At 40.5% G+C, this 19,372-nt stretch overlaps 1 protein-coding gene across 1 annotated transcript in view; it reads right to left on the bottom strand.

The window, feature by feature from the left end:
* Positions 1 to 19,151, bottom strand: part of LOC122063979 — a 21,592-nt gene extending 2,441 nt beyond the window's left edge. Inside the window, exons 1-2 of the mRNA XM_042627674.1 lie at positions 18,845 to 19,151; positions 18,555 to 18,677 (exon numbers count right to left, since the gene is read on the bottom strand). Coding sequence (XP_042483608.1) covers positions 18,555 to 18,677; positions 18,845 to 19,079 — 358 coding nt within the window. The 5' untranslated portion in view covers positions 19,080 to 19,151. The remainder of the gene's footprint in view (positions 1 to 18,554; positions 18,678 to 18,844) is intronic.
* Positions 19,152 to 19,372: the final 221 nt, after the last annotated feature.

Raw genomic sequence — 19,372 nt, 5'->3', positions numbered from 1 at the left:
AAAAAAAAAAAAAAGGAACTGATTACCAAAATAGCAGCTAGACAGCTCCAATGGCGAAACTCTTCCAGTCAAGGTTAGGGTGACTGGAGAGGATTAAAACCTGAAAGTGTCAGCACCTGTTGATCATTAGATCATGAAATATGCTAGCAGTTCAAAAATAGAAAGTAGGGTTAAGAATTAGGAACTTAGTACCTCAGGATTATCAAACCATTGGATGAACAAGAAACTATAACTGAAGGTAGTCTAGGACTAGAGGAAAAAAATACCAAATAATGGACTCAAATCTAATTTTTCTTTTTCCTGGTCGAAACTCAATCTAATGGTTAGATGAGAAGAAAAACTGAATAAAAGTTTTCTGTCCAGAAGCCCAGAGTAGAAGGTGCCTCAGGAAACTAATGACCCTCCAATCACAGCCTATGTTGATCAATCAATGGAATTCCTTTCACACATAACAACAGCAGTAAGAGTGTAGAACAGATGGCCACGAAGTCTTCTGCCGATGATAGTTGCAGGTACAGAAATAGTAACCAACAGTTGGGTTGTATGGAAGAGAAGAAGAGGGGGGATATGACCAAGGCCGCCAGGCCTCTCACTTATGGCCTTGGTCAGTGATGGGGATCAGGGTTCCAACAATCGGACTTGGATCACTTAGGGTTACCCAATTACCAAATAACTCAACCCAATAATAGAATGGCAGAATTGTAAATATTAGGAATCTTGTAATAGGGTGGCAGGCTTGTAAATAAAAGGAATCTTAAAAGGGTAAGTAGAAGTTAAAGTAAATGATGGGATATGAAGGGAATTAAGAATTACGGGGATAAATTAGGAAGCAAAATTAAGGAAAAAGGTTGGGGGTAAAAAGGGAGAAAAGTAGGGAAATTTTGGAAACAAAAAGAGAAAGGAGAATAGTAGACAAAAGAAAAAATACCTTTTGAAATAAGCAAGCCCATGATTTTGATTTTAGGTTGTCTTCAACCTCAGGAAAGCCAAGGGGTCACATTGAACACCAAAAGAAGAAATCGAGCTTCAGCCCTTAGAATCTCTTTCAACAGCTCTTAATCTTCAGATATTTGGTTGCCTAGGCATGCTGTGTCTATCCAGAACATTACAGTTCAAGAAATCAGACACAGCTAAATTGCAGATTTCTGAAACAATGGATCAGCGACAGTGGCAGGTTCCGCCATGAATGAAAGGTTGGTATCCTCAATGAGAGGGACTTCAGCCACCAAAACCATAGGACTTCTGATCGCCCAGGTTAGTACATGCTTTGCTTAAAGTTTCAGAATTAATAGATGGATTTCAAGAGGGTTTTGATCCAACTGAAGGGCTGTTGAGTTAGTCCAGAACAGAGTAACTCCAGAAGAGGAAAAATACAGCAGGAAAAGTAAGGAGGAAGAAGAAGAAGAAAAAAGAAAGATGAAAGAAGAGAAGAAGATCAAAGGAGGAAGGGATATGCAAGTCTCCAGGCAGCCATGGTTTAAGCCCAAAAACCTCAATCAAATTTCAATTCTTCAAATCTGAAATCTTCTCCATTACATGGCTATATAAAGAAAAATCAAAGCACAACATTGGAAACTAATTAAAACGGGAACTAACCTAAATTAGCAACTGAAATAAAAATTGAATCTTCCTACTAACTTGACCACACCCTACACTAACAATAAAGGAAACAAATCACATTACTAATGAGTTAATTACAAATTTTTCATGCCTAACTACATCAACTCTCCCGATCTTAAAAGAACTCGACGGAGGTCATGCTCCCAAAATAACCTTGTAAATCACTCGTCTATGAGGTGGCACATACCTCGAAGCAGATGACGGGAACATAACTCCAAAAGGAATGAGAGTAGGCTGACGTGTCACTGGAGTAGGAGTTAGTTGCCGATGCGGCATGTCTGATAGCGCGTGTGGCTTCATTAAGTACATACGGCCTCCTTACTTCACCTTGATGGTGCTCTGTGCACCATCGTAGAGAATACCTGCATGTTGTAGCCAAGGTCTTCCCTAGAAGAATGTTGCAGTGCGCCAATGGGGTGACCAACCAAGATACATGATATTGTAATGGCCTAAATTATAGATGTACTCGAACAACTGCAGTGGCCTCTTCTCGAGCTGTGGGTCCAAAACCTTGCACGTGAATCTTCTTGAAAATTTGCTTTTGTGGAAGGTTGTGTGCTCAAACAAATTCAGCAGAGATAGAGTTTGATTCTGCCCCAATATCAACAATTGTATGAATATCAGTAGGATCAAAACCGTGCAGGAGAATACCCTTTTGTCTGAAGAGAGGAGCCCTATCAACTAGTCTGTTTGAGAAGGATGTAAGACTAGCAGAATGAGCTTCGACATAATCATCATCATCATAGTCAATATCATTTGCATCAAGGGGATAAGGATGTAAATCAGGATCAACATCATCACTCTTCTCTGTCGGTTGCTTCTCTGCTACATTCACAGAACGAGTCCTATTGAGGCACTTGTTGGAGTAGTGACCCTTCTCGCCACAACTATAGCATCTGATGTTCTTCACTCAATCACTATCCTTGTTGAATTCTGACATTTTTTCTTCAACTCTGCGAGCTTCAAGCTTCTTTTCCTCCATATGTGGTGGAAGCCTATAAGTTGAAGGAGTCTTGAGCATATTCTTCCAATAAATGGACTTCTCTTCAGCTTTCTTGGCATGAGCTGATGCCACATCAATGGACCTAAAATCAGTGTTGGCCAATTCGAGTCGGATCTCATACTTAGCCTATTGATATATCGTATCACCCGTTGCTGATCTGTTTCTTGAAGTCGACACCTTGAAGATAGTTTATGAAATTTGAGGATGTAGGTATCTACGTCCTTGTTGCCTTGTTGAAAATTAAGCAATTTATGAAACATCACCTTCTCATAATTAAGAGGAATAAATTTCTCAGTTAGAATCTGCTTCATGACCTCCCAATTGGCAACAAGTCCAAGTCTTCCGACAAACCTTGCATGCAGTACATCATCCCACCATGAACAAGCATACCCAATAAACTTGGTGAGGATGAGTTCACACTTCTCCTCCAGAAGAGATTTATAAGCAAAAATTCTCTCCACTTTGGAAAGCCAGTCAAGGAATTTGTCAGGTCCCTTTACACCATTGAACTCTGAAACCTCAACTTTGACACCATAATCTCTATGAGAAAATTGCTAAGTAACATCTTGGGGTATAATAGGATCACGTTGCATTATGTGAGGTTATCTTCAATCCGTAGGGCATTAAACTAAGGAGGTGGTGCAGATGGTCCTTCGTCAACTCACGTTTCAACCTTTTGCATGAAGGCAAGAATCTTAGTGAGGGCACCTTGAGTCTCGTCCATAAACTTGTCATATTTTGCTTCATTTTTCTCAACCCTCACATTAGTTTTCTACTGATTCTCAAGTACCTCACGATACAATTTGTGCAACTTAGCATTAGTGATGTTACATGTCATGGTTAGGAAATTGTAGGAAATTCACTCTGACACCACTTGATGCAGATCCGGGTTCCAAAAATCTGACTCGGGTCGCTTAGGGCCCTACCCCATTACCAAATAACCCAACCCAAGAATAGAATGGCATAATTGTAAATATTAGGAATATTGTAATAGGGTGGTAGGATTGTAAATAATAGGGATCTTAAAAGGGTAAGTAGAAGTTAAAGTAAATGATGGGATATGAAGGGAATTAAGAATTATTGTGAAGGGATAAATTAGGAAGCAAAATTAAGGCAAAGGTTAGGGGTAAAAAGGGAGAAAAGTAGCGGTATTTTAGAAACACAAAGGACAAAGGAGAATAATAGACAAAAGAAAAAGTACCCTTTTGGAATAAGCAAGCCCACGGTTCTGATTTTAGGTTGTCTTCAACCTCACGACAGCCAAGGGGTCACATTGAACACCGAAAGAATAAATCGAGCTTCAGCCCTTAGAATCTCTTTCAACAGCTCTTAATCTCCAGATCTGTGGTTGCCTAGGCCTCCTGAGTCGATCCAGAACATTACGGTTCAAGAGATCAGACAGAGCTAAATTGCAGATTTCTGAAACAAGGGATCAGCGACAGTAGCAGGTTCCGACATGGATAAGGTTGGTATCCTCAGTGAGAGGGATTTCAGCCACCAAAACCATAGGACTTCTGATTGCCCAGGTTAGTACATGCTTTGGTCAAAGTTACAGAATTAATAGATGGATTTCAAGAGGGTTTTGATCCAACTGAAGGGCCGTTGGGTTAGTCCAGAACAGAGTAACTCCAGAAGAGCAAAAATACAGCAGGAAAAGTAAGGAAGAAGAAGAAGAAGAAGAGGAAAGAAAGATGAAAAAAGAGAAGAAGATCAAAGGAGGAAGGGATATGCAAGTCTCCAGGCAGCCATGGGTTCAAGCCCAAAAACCTCCATCAAATTTCAATTCTTCAAATCTGAAATCTTCTCCAATACATGGCCATATAAAGAAAAATCAAAGCACAAAATTGGAAACTCATTAAAATGGGAATTAACCTAAATTAGCAACTGAAATAAAAATTGAATCTTCCTACTAACTTGACCACACCCTACACTAACAATAAAGGAGACAAATCGAATTATTAAGTTAATTCCAAGTTTTCCCACGCCTAACTGCATCAGTCAGTCTCTCATTAACCTAGGTATCCCATCTAACTCACTATTTTTCATAGCCATGGCACAAAACCAATTCTTATTCACCATCAAATTGTGAGGTTGGCTGCAAGGCCCTTACAATATGTAGAAGTGTCTACTCACTCCAAAAGGAAACTAATAAAATAGAAACTGCTAAAAGAATAGGCCAACACATGTAGTAGTGGTGCCTTGTACATCAAGAAAAATAAAAATTAGAAACTAAGTATAAAACTAAGCAACCAAAACAAAAACTAACAATTTAATCCCCTATTATTTGGGTTTATAGAATTAACCCATTACAATAGAGAACTCAAAAGAACTAATCCCATGGCCCATATAACCCATTGGGCATTCAAAACTAACCTAACTTGACCTAAGAAAGTGGACCAAACCCAAAACAATAGGCCGCATCTTCTCTTCTTGCTGAAATTCTGCATCAGCGGAGGTCCCAGAACCATAGTGTTAAGTATCAGTACATATCGTACCGTATCGGCCCTTACCGATATGATACACACTGATACGATGCATGGAATTTTGAATACACAATGATACGATACACATTGATACGTACCGATACTCTATAGAAAAAATAAAATCGAGTGAAATGTACATTTTGGTATGTATCGGTATGTATCGACCGATACATACTGATACGGTACAATACGTACCGATAGAGTGCGCTACGGTCATATAATGGCCAAGTTGGGTCATTTTTCAGAAAAACACGATTTTTTTAGGGGTTTTTATTCCACAATTGCTGCCAGCTATATTTCTCTCTAACTAAAGTGGAAATCAAGGTTGGGAATAAGGATTTTACATCTATGGGACAACTACAAACCTTGAATTCGTAATGCAATACCTTCAATTTAGTGTTTATGCATAATATATGTTATCAATTGCTTTTTTTAACAAATTTTTTATGCAAAAGTGTATAAAAAAGTGTTTCCTATCCATTTATATACATATCTTTAGCATATCTTAGCGTAACTCCAATACGATATGATACCCTCCAATACGTATCTTAATTTTGGCCGAACGATACGGCAATCGATACCGATACTTAATCCTTGCTCAGAACCAGATCTGATTGTTAGTAGTTCTCACAATCCATGCTAGTACTAATCACAAGACGTCACATGTTGGATCGCTATTGGGGTAAATATCACCACAGAAAATCTGGAGTAGAAAGGGCTAGGGATGAAAGCCCAATCAAATCTCTCAGTCCAGTAGGCTAGATAGTAGTAGGAAAAAGGATAGCAAACAAGAAATATCAGGGAAAAAAACAAAAAAGGAAAGAATAAAGAGATTCAGAAAAACTCACTCAAAAGGAGGGGAATCGAATGAGAGATATTGGAAGATGTTGAATGGGGTAATGACTTGTGTCTAATATAACACTAGCCATCTTTATTTATAACAATGGAGAGAAGGTTCTAGAGAATTACAAAGACCATTAAACCCCTTAGGATCTGTTTGGTAACTGACACTTTCCCTAAAAACCATTATTACAACACTCCCCCTCAAGTTGGTGCATAAATATCACATATGCCTGTAACGCCCTAGCCCCATCAACCTTGCACAATATTGTCCTCTTTGGCTCGTGGGCCTCAAGGCTTTAAAACGCGTTGTGCCATGTTAAGGAGGCTAGAGATTATTAACTAGTCTAAGATTCTCTCCTAAGGCGATGTGAGACTAAAGTTTGCACACCCTCACCGATATCCCAAACCCCCTGGTACTTTCCGTATTCTTGACGGGGACACCTCACCGATCTCCCCGGCGGGTCTAGTACTTGTTGTATTCTTAGGTGTCAGAACTTCCCCCCTTTCGGCACAGTGTCCCCGTTGTGGCCCCACACGCTGTCGGAGTCTGCTCTGATGCCATTTGTAACGCTCCGGCCCCATTAACCTTGGACAATATTGCTCTCTTTGGCTTGTGGACCTCAAGGTTTTAAAGCGCGTTGTGCCATGTTAAAGAGGCTAGAGGTTATTAACTAGTCCAAGAATCTCTCCCTAGGCGATGTGGGACTAAAGTTCGTACACCCTCACCGATCTCCCAAATCCCCTAGTGTTTTCCGTATTCTTGGTGGGGACACCCCAGGCGGGTCTGGTACTTGCCGTATTCTTAGGTGTCACATGCCCAACTTGTAGATAATAAGATGAAACATCTTACTAAGACGACTTTTAGTAAATACATCAGTCAGTTGTTCATTATTGGGAACAAAAGGCACAGTGATAAGGCCCATATCTAGCTTTTCTTTGATGAAGTGTCGATTGATCTCCACATGCTTGGTTTAATAATGCTGGACAGGGTTGTGAGCAATGCTAATGGCAGATTTGCTGTCACAAAAGAGCTTCATAGGAAGGATAGCAGGAACAACCAAATCAGTGAGAAGACCACAAAGCCTTGGGAGCTCACAAATGCCATGTGCCATCACATGGAACTCTGCTTCAGCACTTGAACGGGCAACCACAGCTTGCTTCTTGCTTCTTGCTTCTTGCTTCTTGCTTTGCCATGTAACAAGGTTACCACCAACAAAGGTGCAATAACCAGTAATAGACCTGTGGTCATCAAGGGAACCTACCTAATCCACATCTGTGAAGACCTCCACCCTATATGAGAAAAAAGGATGCCATGTCCTGGGGCAGATATCAAGTATCGGAGAATACGCAGAACAGCTTCCATATGAGTTGAGTAAGGATCATACATGTATTGACTAACCAGACTGGCAGCAAATGCTATGTCAGGGCATGTATGAGAGAGATAGATCAACCACCCCACTAATCTCTGATATCTCCCTTATCTACCAAATCACCTTCCTTGCTACTTAGGTGACCATTAGCTTCAATAGGAGTGTCTGCCGGCTTACACCCCAACATTCCTGTTTCAGAGAGAAGATTAAGCACATACTTCCGTTGAGACAAGTAGATCCCATAAAAAGACCTAGCAACTTCAATGCCGAGGAAGTAACGAAGTTGTCCTACGTCTTTGATCTCGAATTCCTCACTTAAGTATCTCTTGAGGCGAGAGATTTCTGCCAGATCATCATCAGTAACAAAAATATCATCTACATAGACTATTAGGATAGAAATCTTCCCACCAGATCTCTTGATGAACAAAGTATTGTCGGCATTGCTTTGAAAGTAACCTATAGCGACCATAGCTTTATGGAAACGTCCGAACCAAGCATGAGGGTATTGCTTCGGCCCATACAGAGCACGCTTTAGCTTGCATACCTTCTCTTGGGTTTTTGAGCAAGTGAACCCATGAGGAATGTCCATATACACTTCCTCCTCAAGTTCCCCATGAAAGAAAGCATTCTTCACATCTAATTGCTGGAGATCCTAATCTAAGTTGGCAACACAAGCCAAGTTAACATGAATTGTGTTCATTTTAGCAACAGGAGCAAAAGTCTCCTGGTAGTCAATCCCATAAGTCTGTGTGAAGCCTTTGGCAACAAGTCTAGCCTTGTACCGATCCATTGTACCATCAGCCTTCTGTTTTACTATGAAGACCCATTTGCACCCAATTTTCTTCTTTTGCTAGGGAAGACACACCAGATCCTATGTCATTCTTCTTCAGAGCCAGCATCTCTTCAACCATAGCTGCCTGCCATTGTGAGTCTGCACTCGCTTCTTGCCAGGTACGAGGAATGGACACAGAGGAAAGAGAAGGCACAAAACTATAGTAGGAAGGAGAGAGTGAATTATAAAAAACAATTTTAGCAATAGGATGTAAAGTACAAGACCTAATGCCTTTAGGAACAGCAATAGACAACTCAAGAGACTGATCAACACAAGGAGAGAGAATTACCAAGGTCCAAGGGGACATGATCAGGCTCGAGAGGAGATGACTGGCATGGTAGGGTAGATGCTGGATGTGTAGTGGTCCGAGTCTGCTCTTTACAACTATACACACGTATCTCCGACCGAGGTGAAGGAGAAGTAGGAGCGTCACTCTCCCCCTGAAACGGGATACTAGTAGAGATAACAATTTCAAGAGACGGCAGCACATCTTCCACAATGGAAGGAGACTCCCCCTGAAGAGGTGTTGTAGTGTAGTATGGCGCAAATTCGTGAAAGACAACATTCATATTCACAAACCAACGCCGAGTGGGAAGATGAAAACACCGATAGCCTTTTTGAGTAAGAGCATACCCTAAAAAATGCACCGGAAACCACGAGGATCAAACTTTCCATGATGATAATGATTGTCAGCATAGAAAACACTATCGAACACTTTAGGAGGAATAGGAAAAGCAGTGGAACCTTGGAGAAGATCCAGAGGGGAGCGAAAGGCATTGACTCGAGAAGGCATTCAGTTGATAAGAAAGGCAGCAGTGAGAATTGCGTCGCTTCAGTACTGGGGAGGAACATGGATCTCAAACATAAGAAAGCGTGCTACCTCACAAAGGTGGCAATTCTTCCGCTCAACAGCCCCATTTTGAGCCGGAGTATCCACACAACTAGTCTGATGAATCATCCCATGATCGGAAAGGTAAGCTTGAAAGGACCCTTCAAAGTATTCTCGGCCATTGTCGCTTCGAAGGATCTTAATGGTAGCACCAAGCTGAGCATGAACCATGCGGTGAAATTGCTAAAAGCAATAAGTCTCGCCCTTGGTTCGCATCATATAAACCCAAGTAATCCAAAAATGACAAACAATAAAAGAGAAACCACCGATAACCATTGACAGACACATAGCGGGATGGACCCCAAATATCATAATGTATCAATGAAAAAGGAGTGGCACTTTTATTTCCAAAAACAGAATAAGTGATTCAAATTTGTTTGGCCAAAACACATGTCTCACAAAAAAACTGACTCAAATTACAATTTTTAAAGAAAGGAAAAACTCTAGCTAAAGTTCCCAAAGGGGGATGTCCCAACCAACGATGTCACTGCAGTAACTCAAAGATGGGAGGTGATATAGAAGATGTCTAAAAAGCCTGACCAGAGACCAATGCCGAGTCATCATCAAGCAGATACAGACCACTACACACCCTACTACAGCCAATCGTTACCCCTGTCACCAGATCCTAGAAAACACAATGAAACGGGAAAAAGTGACTCTACAATTAAGCCTGGAAGTAAGTCTACTAATGGACAAAAGGTTAGTGGGAAAAGAAGGAACATGCAATACAGTAGAAAGGGATAAAGAGGGGGTACAGCTAATAGAGCCCTTCCCTAGAATAGTGGAATAAGTCCCATTAGCCAATTTGACCTTACCATTACCAAGACAAATAGTGTACTGTGAAAAAAGAGACAAGCGGCTTGTCATATGATCAAAAGCCCCAGAGTCTATAATCTAAGGGGTAGAAGGGGTAGACATAATATGGCCATAAAAGGAGATATCTGACCCAGAAGGGGTGGAATGAGCAGAGCTCGCAATAGTAGGTGCAGAAGAGTCTGGACGTATCAAGAGGCGCCGAAGGGCAGTAAGCTCGTCAAATGATAGCGAGGCTACTGAGGAGCTAAGAGCAGAGTCAAAGTCGAGGCTCTCAGTATAGTTGGCCTGCCTAGAAATACCGGCATAATCCTTCCCTCGCCCTTTTCCAGATGTATCAACAGTACGACCATGAAGCTTCGAGCAGTGCTCCTTGGTCTGATGCTCCTTCCCACAGTAATCGCACTTCACTGGAGTCCTAGTAGAGGAGCTATCAGACTGTGGGGTTGCACTAAGGGACTGCCAGAAACAAGTGGAGATCTCTCAGTAGGAGTGGTAGCTTGTTGTGGAAGCATAGTTGTATATCAACTGTCCACAAGTTGGATCACAGCATAGGTTTGATCTAAGGTAGGAAGGGGTCACGACTCAAAACTTGGGACCGTAATTGATCAAACTCCACATTCAAACCTGCCAGAAATTCATAGACCCTTATCTTATCCTCTCGCTTCTGAAACTTGGTGACATCTTCAAGGGTGGAAGGAGTATACTCCTCAAATAAATCAAACTCAGTCTATAATGTCCGCAACTCATATTAGTATTGTGACAGAGTGAGCCCTCTTTGCCTCAGATCACGAACCTTCTGGCAAAGCTCAAAGACTTGAGCATCATTCCCTGCCTAGGAATAGATATCCTGAACATACTTCCAGATCTTCGCAGCGCAGTGAAAGAGGAGATAGCCACGCGAAAGTTGTGGCAACATGGAGTTGACAAGGAAGGCCATAACCAAAGAGTTGGCACACTCCCACTTGTTAATCTCAGTACCGGTGGTTAGACGCTTTGTGGTTCCAATGAGGTCCCCGTAATAGGCACGGGACTTGATGGAGATGTAGACCGAGTGTGACCACATAAGGTAGTTTGTGCCATCAAGCTTGATAGCACGAGGAAAGGTAAGAAGAGCTATGGTGTCTCCACAAGTAGTAGCAGATGAGCCAGAAGACATAGTTGCTACTCAAGGGGGCTGTGCAAATAGAAGAGACACTAGTTGGAGATAAAGAAAGCACCAAAATAACCAGAAAAAGCTAGAAAACCCAAAAATCGATAAAGAGTAAAACCCTGATAAAACGATTTTGGGGATAGCTTTAGAACAGAGACCTCAAACGAAAAAGTGGTCGATACATACCACTACAAAGATAAGAGGCACCAACCGCAACAAACATCAAGACGATCAGAGCATCGAGCGGGAAAAAAGTATCCCATTAATGAAAAAACATTCTCAAGGAGAAAAACCCTGAAAAAGTGATAAAAAAAAAAGGTTTTGGGTCTCTCAGATCATTATAGAACAGAGTCTGAGAGCCCAGGGGAAGGATAGAAGGAGGCTAAAAACCCTTTTGGTGGTTTAAGAAGCTCCCACCATGAGAGAGAAGCAGATGAAGAGAGATGGAGAGAGGCGTAGATGGAGGCGTTAGGAGAGAGAAATGAGAAAGAGGCAAAGAGATGGAGAAAAGTGAGAGCTCTTAGGCTTTGATACCATGTTGAGGGATAATGACTTGTGTCTAATATGACACTAGCCCTCTTTATTTATAACAATAGAGAGAATGTTCTAGAAAATTACAAAGACCATTAAACCCCTTAGGGTCCATTTGGTAACTGACACTTTCCCTAAAACCCATAAAACTCATTATTACAACAAAAGAGACGAGGGAAAACAAGTCACCACACTCACAATCGATAAAGAGATGAGAGAGAAAGGGCATGACAGCCAGCAACCACCACACAATTCAAACTACTCAAATTATTCAATTTAATATTCATTTCTGTCCAAATCACTGGATTATAAGCTTTTAAATAAAGAGAGAACTCCTAATAATGTTCCAAAACAGATATACTACTCAACTAGGAAACTATCTCCTACGTTAGCCATCTCTAAACGAAATAAAATAAAATTACATTATCAACCCTAAATAACTAAATAAGTCACTGCCAGCCTTTGCTAGACCAAAAACCTAGGTTGGGCCAGTTCCATTTGGGTTTGGGTCTCGAAAGTGGGTTATGTTAGTCCAACCAAGATAGAGTTATTGTATCAGTTCTCCTACTTTGAAAGATCTCGATGGAGTCAAACTTGGAAAAGGGTCAAGGATACATCTGAGTCAATTACCTAGCGGAGAAACGAACCAGCTACATTTTTTAGCTTAATCTCGGCGAGGTCCTTGGTAGGAAAAAGCTTCATTTTTTACTACTATGCTTAGAAGAATAGGTCTTTCTATATCCACAATGTTGCGCCTTTTTGTCAAATAGCCACGATCTCCTAAAAAGAATGTAACATACCTTCAAAGGTAAAACGTCGCATTGCACCGTATCTACAAACCCACCAAATAGAATATGTGAGAAAACACCTATTAGTAATTTTGAGATTGGTGTTTTTCATCTATGAAACCTTGTAAGGATTGAAATGTGGCTCTAACTTCAACCCAAACTTACAAATGACATCTTTAAAGATGACATCAGTGCAACTACCTCTGTCAATCATCATGCTGCACAATTTGTTGTTGAACTTACTTGCATCTGGAAAATACTACTGTAACGCCAATCTTCTTACTCAGGAACCTTGTGAGTGGTCAAAACAGGTCGAAGAACATAGCAAGGATGTTGATCCATATCATTGTCATTATCGTTGCCTTTACTAGGCTCATGCTCTGCCTCCAAACAAACTGTCTCAAGACTACGTTGGTCTTTTGAAGCAAGAGGTATGAAAGAATCTTTGCTAATATAAGCTACAATGGTTGGGACACTATGCAGAAATATGCCCATACCTCTTGCACATGAAGCATGAGTCACAACTTTGGGCATCATAGAAGGTCTGTCAGAACCACATCCTCAAGGTGGAGAGTAAGGGCAAATTGGCCTTCAAGATGCCATAGAGGAACTGCTTACATGTGGCTAGTTGAAGGACTTCTCCGGTGGAGGAGGATTCTTGCTTTTACTGTCACTAGGGGTGTCAATCGGTCGGTCCGGCTTGGTTTCGGTCCGGGTTGAGTCGGTTTCGGTGTGGGAAAGCTGAAACCGAAACCGAACCAATAAGGAAATTCCGGTTTCAGTTTGGTTTCGGTTTCGGTGCGGTTTGGTTTCGGTTTGTCTTCGGTTTCTTAAATCGATTTGTAACCGGGTTGGTTTCGGTTTTTGGTCCAATTTGGATTCGACTTTCCATACAAATGTATACAAAACTATGCAAATTTTGATTTTTTTAATGAATTTTGGACTGTTTCGGTTTCTTACCGGTTTGGTTTCAATTTCGGTCCGAGTTTTGAGCCGATTTCGGTTTGGTTTCAGGTTCATCCGGTTTCCGGTGCGGTTCGGTTTGGTTTTGGGGTTGCAATACTCCAAACCGAACCGAACCAATAAGGCTTCTGTTCGGTTCGGTCCATGTTATTATCGGTTTGGTCTGGCCGGTTTTACCGGTTCGGTTTAGGAATTGACACCCCTAACTGTCACCTTTAGAGAAGGTATCAGGAAGCTCCTCCAATTGTAAGGCCTGTTCAGGCCGTCTTCTTCCACCTGATATGCTACTTGAACGGCATCCTTTACCATAGGCAGTCGACTATAAGCCAATGCAGCACTAATCTGATGGTGCACTTCATCACACTTAAAATCAGACCGAGTGGCTAGAAAGTAAAGTTTCGCCACATATTCCTCAACGGCCATGTTGTCCTACCTCAACTAAGAGAACTTGATGATGCAGTTGGGCAATGGATTTAGAAATATCTTTTATTCACTTTCCTTTTTATCTTTTATTTACTTTCCTTTTTAGGGCTAGAACTAGTTTGGTAGTATTCTTAATTGAGTGAGATTTTTATTTCTTTTAGATTTAGATGCAAGTTTAATTTTGTTTCAGATTAGGAAGGTAGGTTCTTTTTGGTGTCTTTATAAAGGTTCTTTTTGGTGTCTTTATAAACAATTGTATACTCCATTGTGGACAGATTTTAAGTTTTTGAAGAATTGAAATTTGGTATGAAAACCATGGTAGCCGTGAGCTGTTTTCCCCCTCCCTGACTCTCTGAAATCCATTCCTCTACTTCTTCCTTATTTCTTCATCTTCACTTTATTATTTCTGGTTTCCATTCTCAGCCCCTGTTCGGGGCGGTAGTTGCAGTCCACAAGTGGTTCGATCTCTTTCATGAGAGATCTGTTTTGGCCAAGACTTTGATCGTAGGTAGCCCTCCCCTGACAACACAAATCATCAGATTTCAGTTGCTGAAAAGTCCCTTTACCATCTGTTATCATACCTGCAACTGAGACTGACTCTGTTCTACCGCCAGGTTCTACTTCTGGTCCTTCCTGCAGCCTCCCAGCCTACAAATCCAAGTGTCTATCTTGTAGAAATGATAAAGCATCTTCTTGGAATACTCACCTGAAATTCCTGGCCAAACAGTGGTCAATCGAAGGAGTTCTCTCATTCCACAGCCTCCCCAGTTCACCGTCTCTATTCCTTGGCTGAAGGAAGAAGATAACCCTACTTCACGTTTCCTTTGTGATTTCTTACTTTATTGGTTTAAATTGTTTAGTCTATTTCTCCCTTTTGCTGAAATTATGTTTTGTCTTTTTTGTTGTCTTCTTGTGTTAAAGTCTCTCTTTTTGTCTTCATTCTCATATCAATGCCCTTCTCTTCTCTTATTATTTACATGCTGCCCTTATATTTCTGTTTGTTCCTAAATTATCCATACTTAATAAATCTAATTCCTGTTATGTCCTCCTTTAGCTACCAAGTAATACCAAGACTTGTGGTTATTACAAAAGTGCCACTCACTCTTTGTAACTTCAATTTAATTACAATTCTGCCATTCTATTCTTGGGTTGAGTTATTTAGTGATCAATTAAGTGGGCCCTAAGCGATCCAATTTCAGTCCTTGGAATCCGGATCCGCATCACTTGAGATGCATGTGATACCTGTAGTTTTAGTAGGCAAAAGTCATCAGTTTATGGCCTCTCGCATTTCAGCCCAAATGTTTACCAACGAGATGCCTCGAGTTTGATTTGGTTGTAGACGCTGCTGAGTCGTACCCTTCAATTTGGCTTCTACAAAGAAAATATTTCTGGCCTCGGTCAACCTGTAACATCGGAAGAATGTCTATAGGTTGTGAATCCAGTTCAAGTATTGCTGTAATTAATCCCCATAGAAATCAAAGATATCTAATTTGACTCCTCTTTCAGCTTCATCGGGAGCTCGTCAACGGTCAAACAACCTTATATGGTGGTGGTGGTCGTGGTGGCGCAACATGAGACAGGCCTTACTCTTTCCTTTATTCGAAGATACCAGTCAGTCAATAGAAGCTTGCAGAGCTGCCATCATAGTCTAGAGGGAACTAAAATTGTGTTGAGGGTATCAACCTAGTCTACGAGGTTGGCAAAATCTAAACTTGTTTCTTCCTTATATGAGTTAAGCTGTTGGAGGACCTCACTATTGGCCACCATGGTATGGATAGGAATGAGGATATTCTGCTCCACCACTAAACTGCTACGACCACAAGTTCCAAATCCAATTTAGGGTCGCTAGAGGCCCCACAACAACAACAACAAATTGAGCATCATCCCAACTTAATAAGGTCAACTACATGGATCCAAACTAAAAAGAAAAGTAAGGAAAACTAAATTCTAAACAGACAAGGGAGGAGATGAGAAATATGAAAAATGGAACATGAAAAATGAAAGATGAAGAATGCAAGATGAAAAGTGAGAGATGAAAGATGAAAGTAAGAGGAAAGAGGCACAGCCCAACAAGTCAGGAGAACCTCAGCTAAATGGGGTCGGCTACATGGATCCTTACTCTCCAATAGGCTCTATCCGAGGTCATACTTGGTATAAGACCCAAACTACGCAAGTCGTTCCTCACAGCCTCTCCTATAATCATTTTAAGCCTGCCCCTAGCTCTTGTAGCTCTTTCAATCGGGATCATATCACTCCTCCTTACTAGAACATCCCTAGGCCTTCTTTAAACACGACCATACCACCTCAAACGATTTTCTCGGAGCTTGTCATAAATCAGGGAAACTCCCAAATCAACTCTAATATGCTCTTTCCTTTATCCTTCCTAGTTTTGCAACACATCCATCTTAACATTCTCATCTCTGCTACACATAGCTTCTTTATACGATACTTCTTAACTGCCCAACATTTTATTCCATACATCATAGCCAATCGCACAACAGTCCTATAGAAATTTATCTTAGGCTTTAAAGGGATACACCTGTCACACAACACTCCAGACACCCCTCTCCACTTCATCCATCCCACTTTAATTCTTTGTGAAACATCATCCTCTATGTCACCTTATTTATTTAGATTAACCCAGATATCAAAAATAGTCACTTCACAAAATCTCTCTCCTCAATTTTCACCATTTCATTATCTATCATAGAGTGACTGAAGTTACACATCATACACTCCGTCTTCGATATACTAATCTTAGAACTCTTATTTCCAAGGTTGATCTCCATAGCTCCAACTTAGCATTAATCTCTTCTTTTGTCTCATCCACTAAAATGATGTCATCAGCAAAGAACATACACCAAGGGAACTCGTCTCAAATGTTCTTGGTTAAGTCATCAATAATAAGCTCAAACAAATAAGGGCTTAAGCCTGATAATTGATGTAACCCAATCGTAATTGGGAATTTATCGTGACCTCCCACAGATCTCACACTAGTCACCACGTCCCCATACATGTCCTTAATTATATCCATATATGTACTCAACACCCCTCTCTTTTCTAGGACATGCCGGATTAATCTCTAAGGTATCTATCATGTTTTTCAAAGTCAATAGAGAACATGTGGAGATCCTTCGTGGGCTTTATAACTTTTCATAAGCCCCTCAATAGGTAAATAGCCTCTGTACATGAACTATCTCCATTTGGTAAGTCACAAATATATTCATCCTGTCTCTTCACAATGTCTTCATCCCTTACCAACACTCTTCCATCCTCACCTTTGATACATCTCACCTGGTTGAAATCTTTACTCTTTCTTTCTCTCATCTTAGCTATCTTATACATAACTTTTTCTCCTTTCATGTTTGGGTTGATATAGAGATCCTCATATTTCTTCGCCCTAGCCATCCTCACATCCTTAAGGGTTGAGTAGTAATTTCTGTAAATATATTGAATTTAAGGATCATTTAAGGAGCAAATAGACTCAATGGCAGGATAGTAACAAAACCCAAAAGGGAAAGACAGTTTTGGGAATCGTGAGGGACTAGTGATAAAGTTAGAATAACTTATAAAAAAGGAGTGATATTGGTAAACTGAGAAAGTAAGGAGTTTATTTGATACAATAAAAGAAGAGGGGCTTCTTCTACCTTCTTCGATTTCAACAGGAAACCATTAGGAGTTTGGTAGCATACGGCCAAAAGAACTTCCACATATGATTTCCAATCAAATCGATATTTAGAAGTAATTTTCCAACTTCAAATCCTATTTAATCCACCATACAAAATGCTTGATGATTACCACAAGAAAGTGAGAGAAATTTCTAAAACCAAGTAAGGTGGAGGTCTCAGAATCAGGTTTGATTGTTGATGTAGTTCTCACAATCCACACTATTACCAATCACAAGAGTCTCAGTTTGGGTCACCCCTAGGGTAAATAGCACCACATAAATCTGAAGCCGAAAGGGCCAGTGATGAGAGAGATTGATCAAATCTCTCCAGGTCTTGCTGGGTTGGTAGTACCAGGAAAGCGGATAACAAACAAAAAATAGCAAAGAGAGGGAGAGGGGGGGGGGGGGAAGAATAGAAAAGAAGGCAGAAATTATATAACTAAGTAAAACACTAAATGTTGGAACCTTCGCACCAAAAATTGATCCTTCACCATGTTGTAAGAATTTTATTGGTCAATAGGGGAATCAATGCCTTTTTGACAAACCCTTTTGAGTCTCCAAGGCCATCTAATGATTTTAAGTTGATAAGTAGAGTGTCATTTGAGGTAGTCAAGAGGAAAAGATGATTTGGAAGCTTCTTTGACTGAAGATCAAATATAAACTACACAAACTAGGACACTAGTCAATCTGAAAACCTCCAACTCAGAAGGTTTATGTAACTGTCTGATATTGTAATCCACAGGTTTCCTAATAGAAGAGGCCTAGATTCTGTTTTTAGTCAACCTCTTCTCAATTTCCCAGTCTAGTTCAATCACACTAAGTAAATCAAATTTTCCCCCAACCACCACTTATATCAAACTAAAGGAATGCAACCATCTAAGCTATTTAATGGTGAAGAGAAAAATGTTGAAAATTTCCTCAACCAGTTTCTGACTTTAGGAAATTGACGATGCATCACCAAACTGAATATCCTCCATATATAACACAGTATTTGAAGTTAAGAATCAATGATATTTACACATTTATGCATAAAAAGTAAACAACAGAAACAATGACAACACCGACGGCATAAATTAATAAAGTCCATCATATCAATTCATGTGTGGAATGAGCAATTTTTCCTTTTTCTCGGGAGGTTTCCTTTTATTTTGAAGAGGGGATCAAGTGCACCCTTACCAGTAAACTTTAAATCACAAGAGAAACCCTGCAATTCAGCTTTCTCCACCCAGTCCTTGTCTGCTTTAAATCGGTTCACCCTGCTTTGAAGAATTTGACAGTTCTCGATCGTAGATTCTCCACCTGCATAAAACCAACTGGAAGAAAAAAATAAACAACCCTATACCAAAAAATTTCAAGTAAATTCATCAATGATAAACAAGAATCAAAAACATAGAAACCTTTAAATTTCCAGAACATGATCCAGCAAAAGTTACGTTGACGAAACAGAGAAATGGAGGTGTATTTACCTTTAGAATAGGGTATGATGTGATCATATTCGAAACAGAGACATCCATGGCAATTGCAGAAGCGCTTGCAGACGATGTTACCGGCAGCGTCCTTGCGCCAGCGGTCCGGATGGCGTCCAGGGACGACATCAGATTTGGCCCAACACAAGTTCTTCGTCTTAGTATCAAAGAACCTAGGCCTCTCCTCTTTGTTATTATTGCTACTGGAACGAGAATGCTTCGGCGAAACACTCATTCCTACTCCTCTATGTAACTATTATATGCTTCTTTTTCTCTCGCGGCTTCAATTTCTGTATTGAAATATAACCTTCAACACGCGTCACGTTCAAGAATAAATTCATTGTATACTTTAAAAAGTTAGCGTGGCTTAATTGGTTATGGTTTGTTTCGTAAATACACCCCACCCCCCCCACCCCCCAAAAAAAAAAAAAAAAAAAAAAAAAAAGGTTTTGGTTTGGCTACTAATGTTGTCGAAAGTCATTCGTCAACTGACCAAGTAACATGTGTCCATGACTCAATAAATTCTTT

Source organism: Macadamia integrifolia, unplaced genomic scaffold (genome assembly GCF_013358625.1).
Source record: "Macadamia integrifolia cultivar HAES 741 unplaced genomic scaffold, SCU_Mint_v3 scaffold1507, whole genome shotgun sequence".
Classification (NCBI taxonomy): Eukaryota; Viridiplantae; Streptophyta; class Magnoliopsida; order Proteales; family Proteaceae; genus Macadamia; species Macadamia integrifolia.
This window is presented reverse-complemented; position numbering and strand designations above follow the sequence as displayed.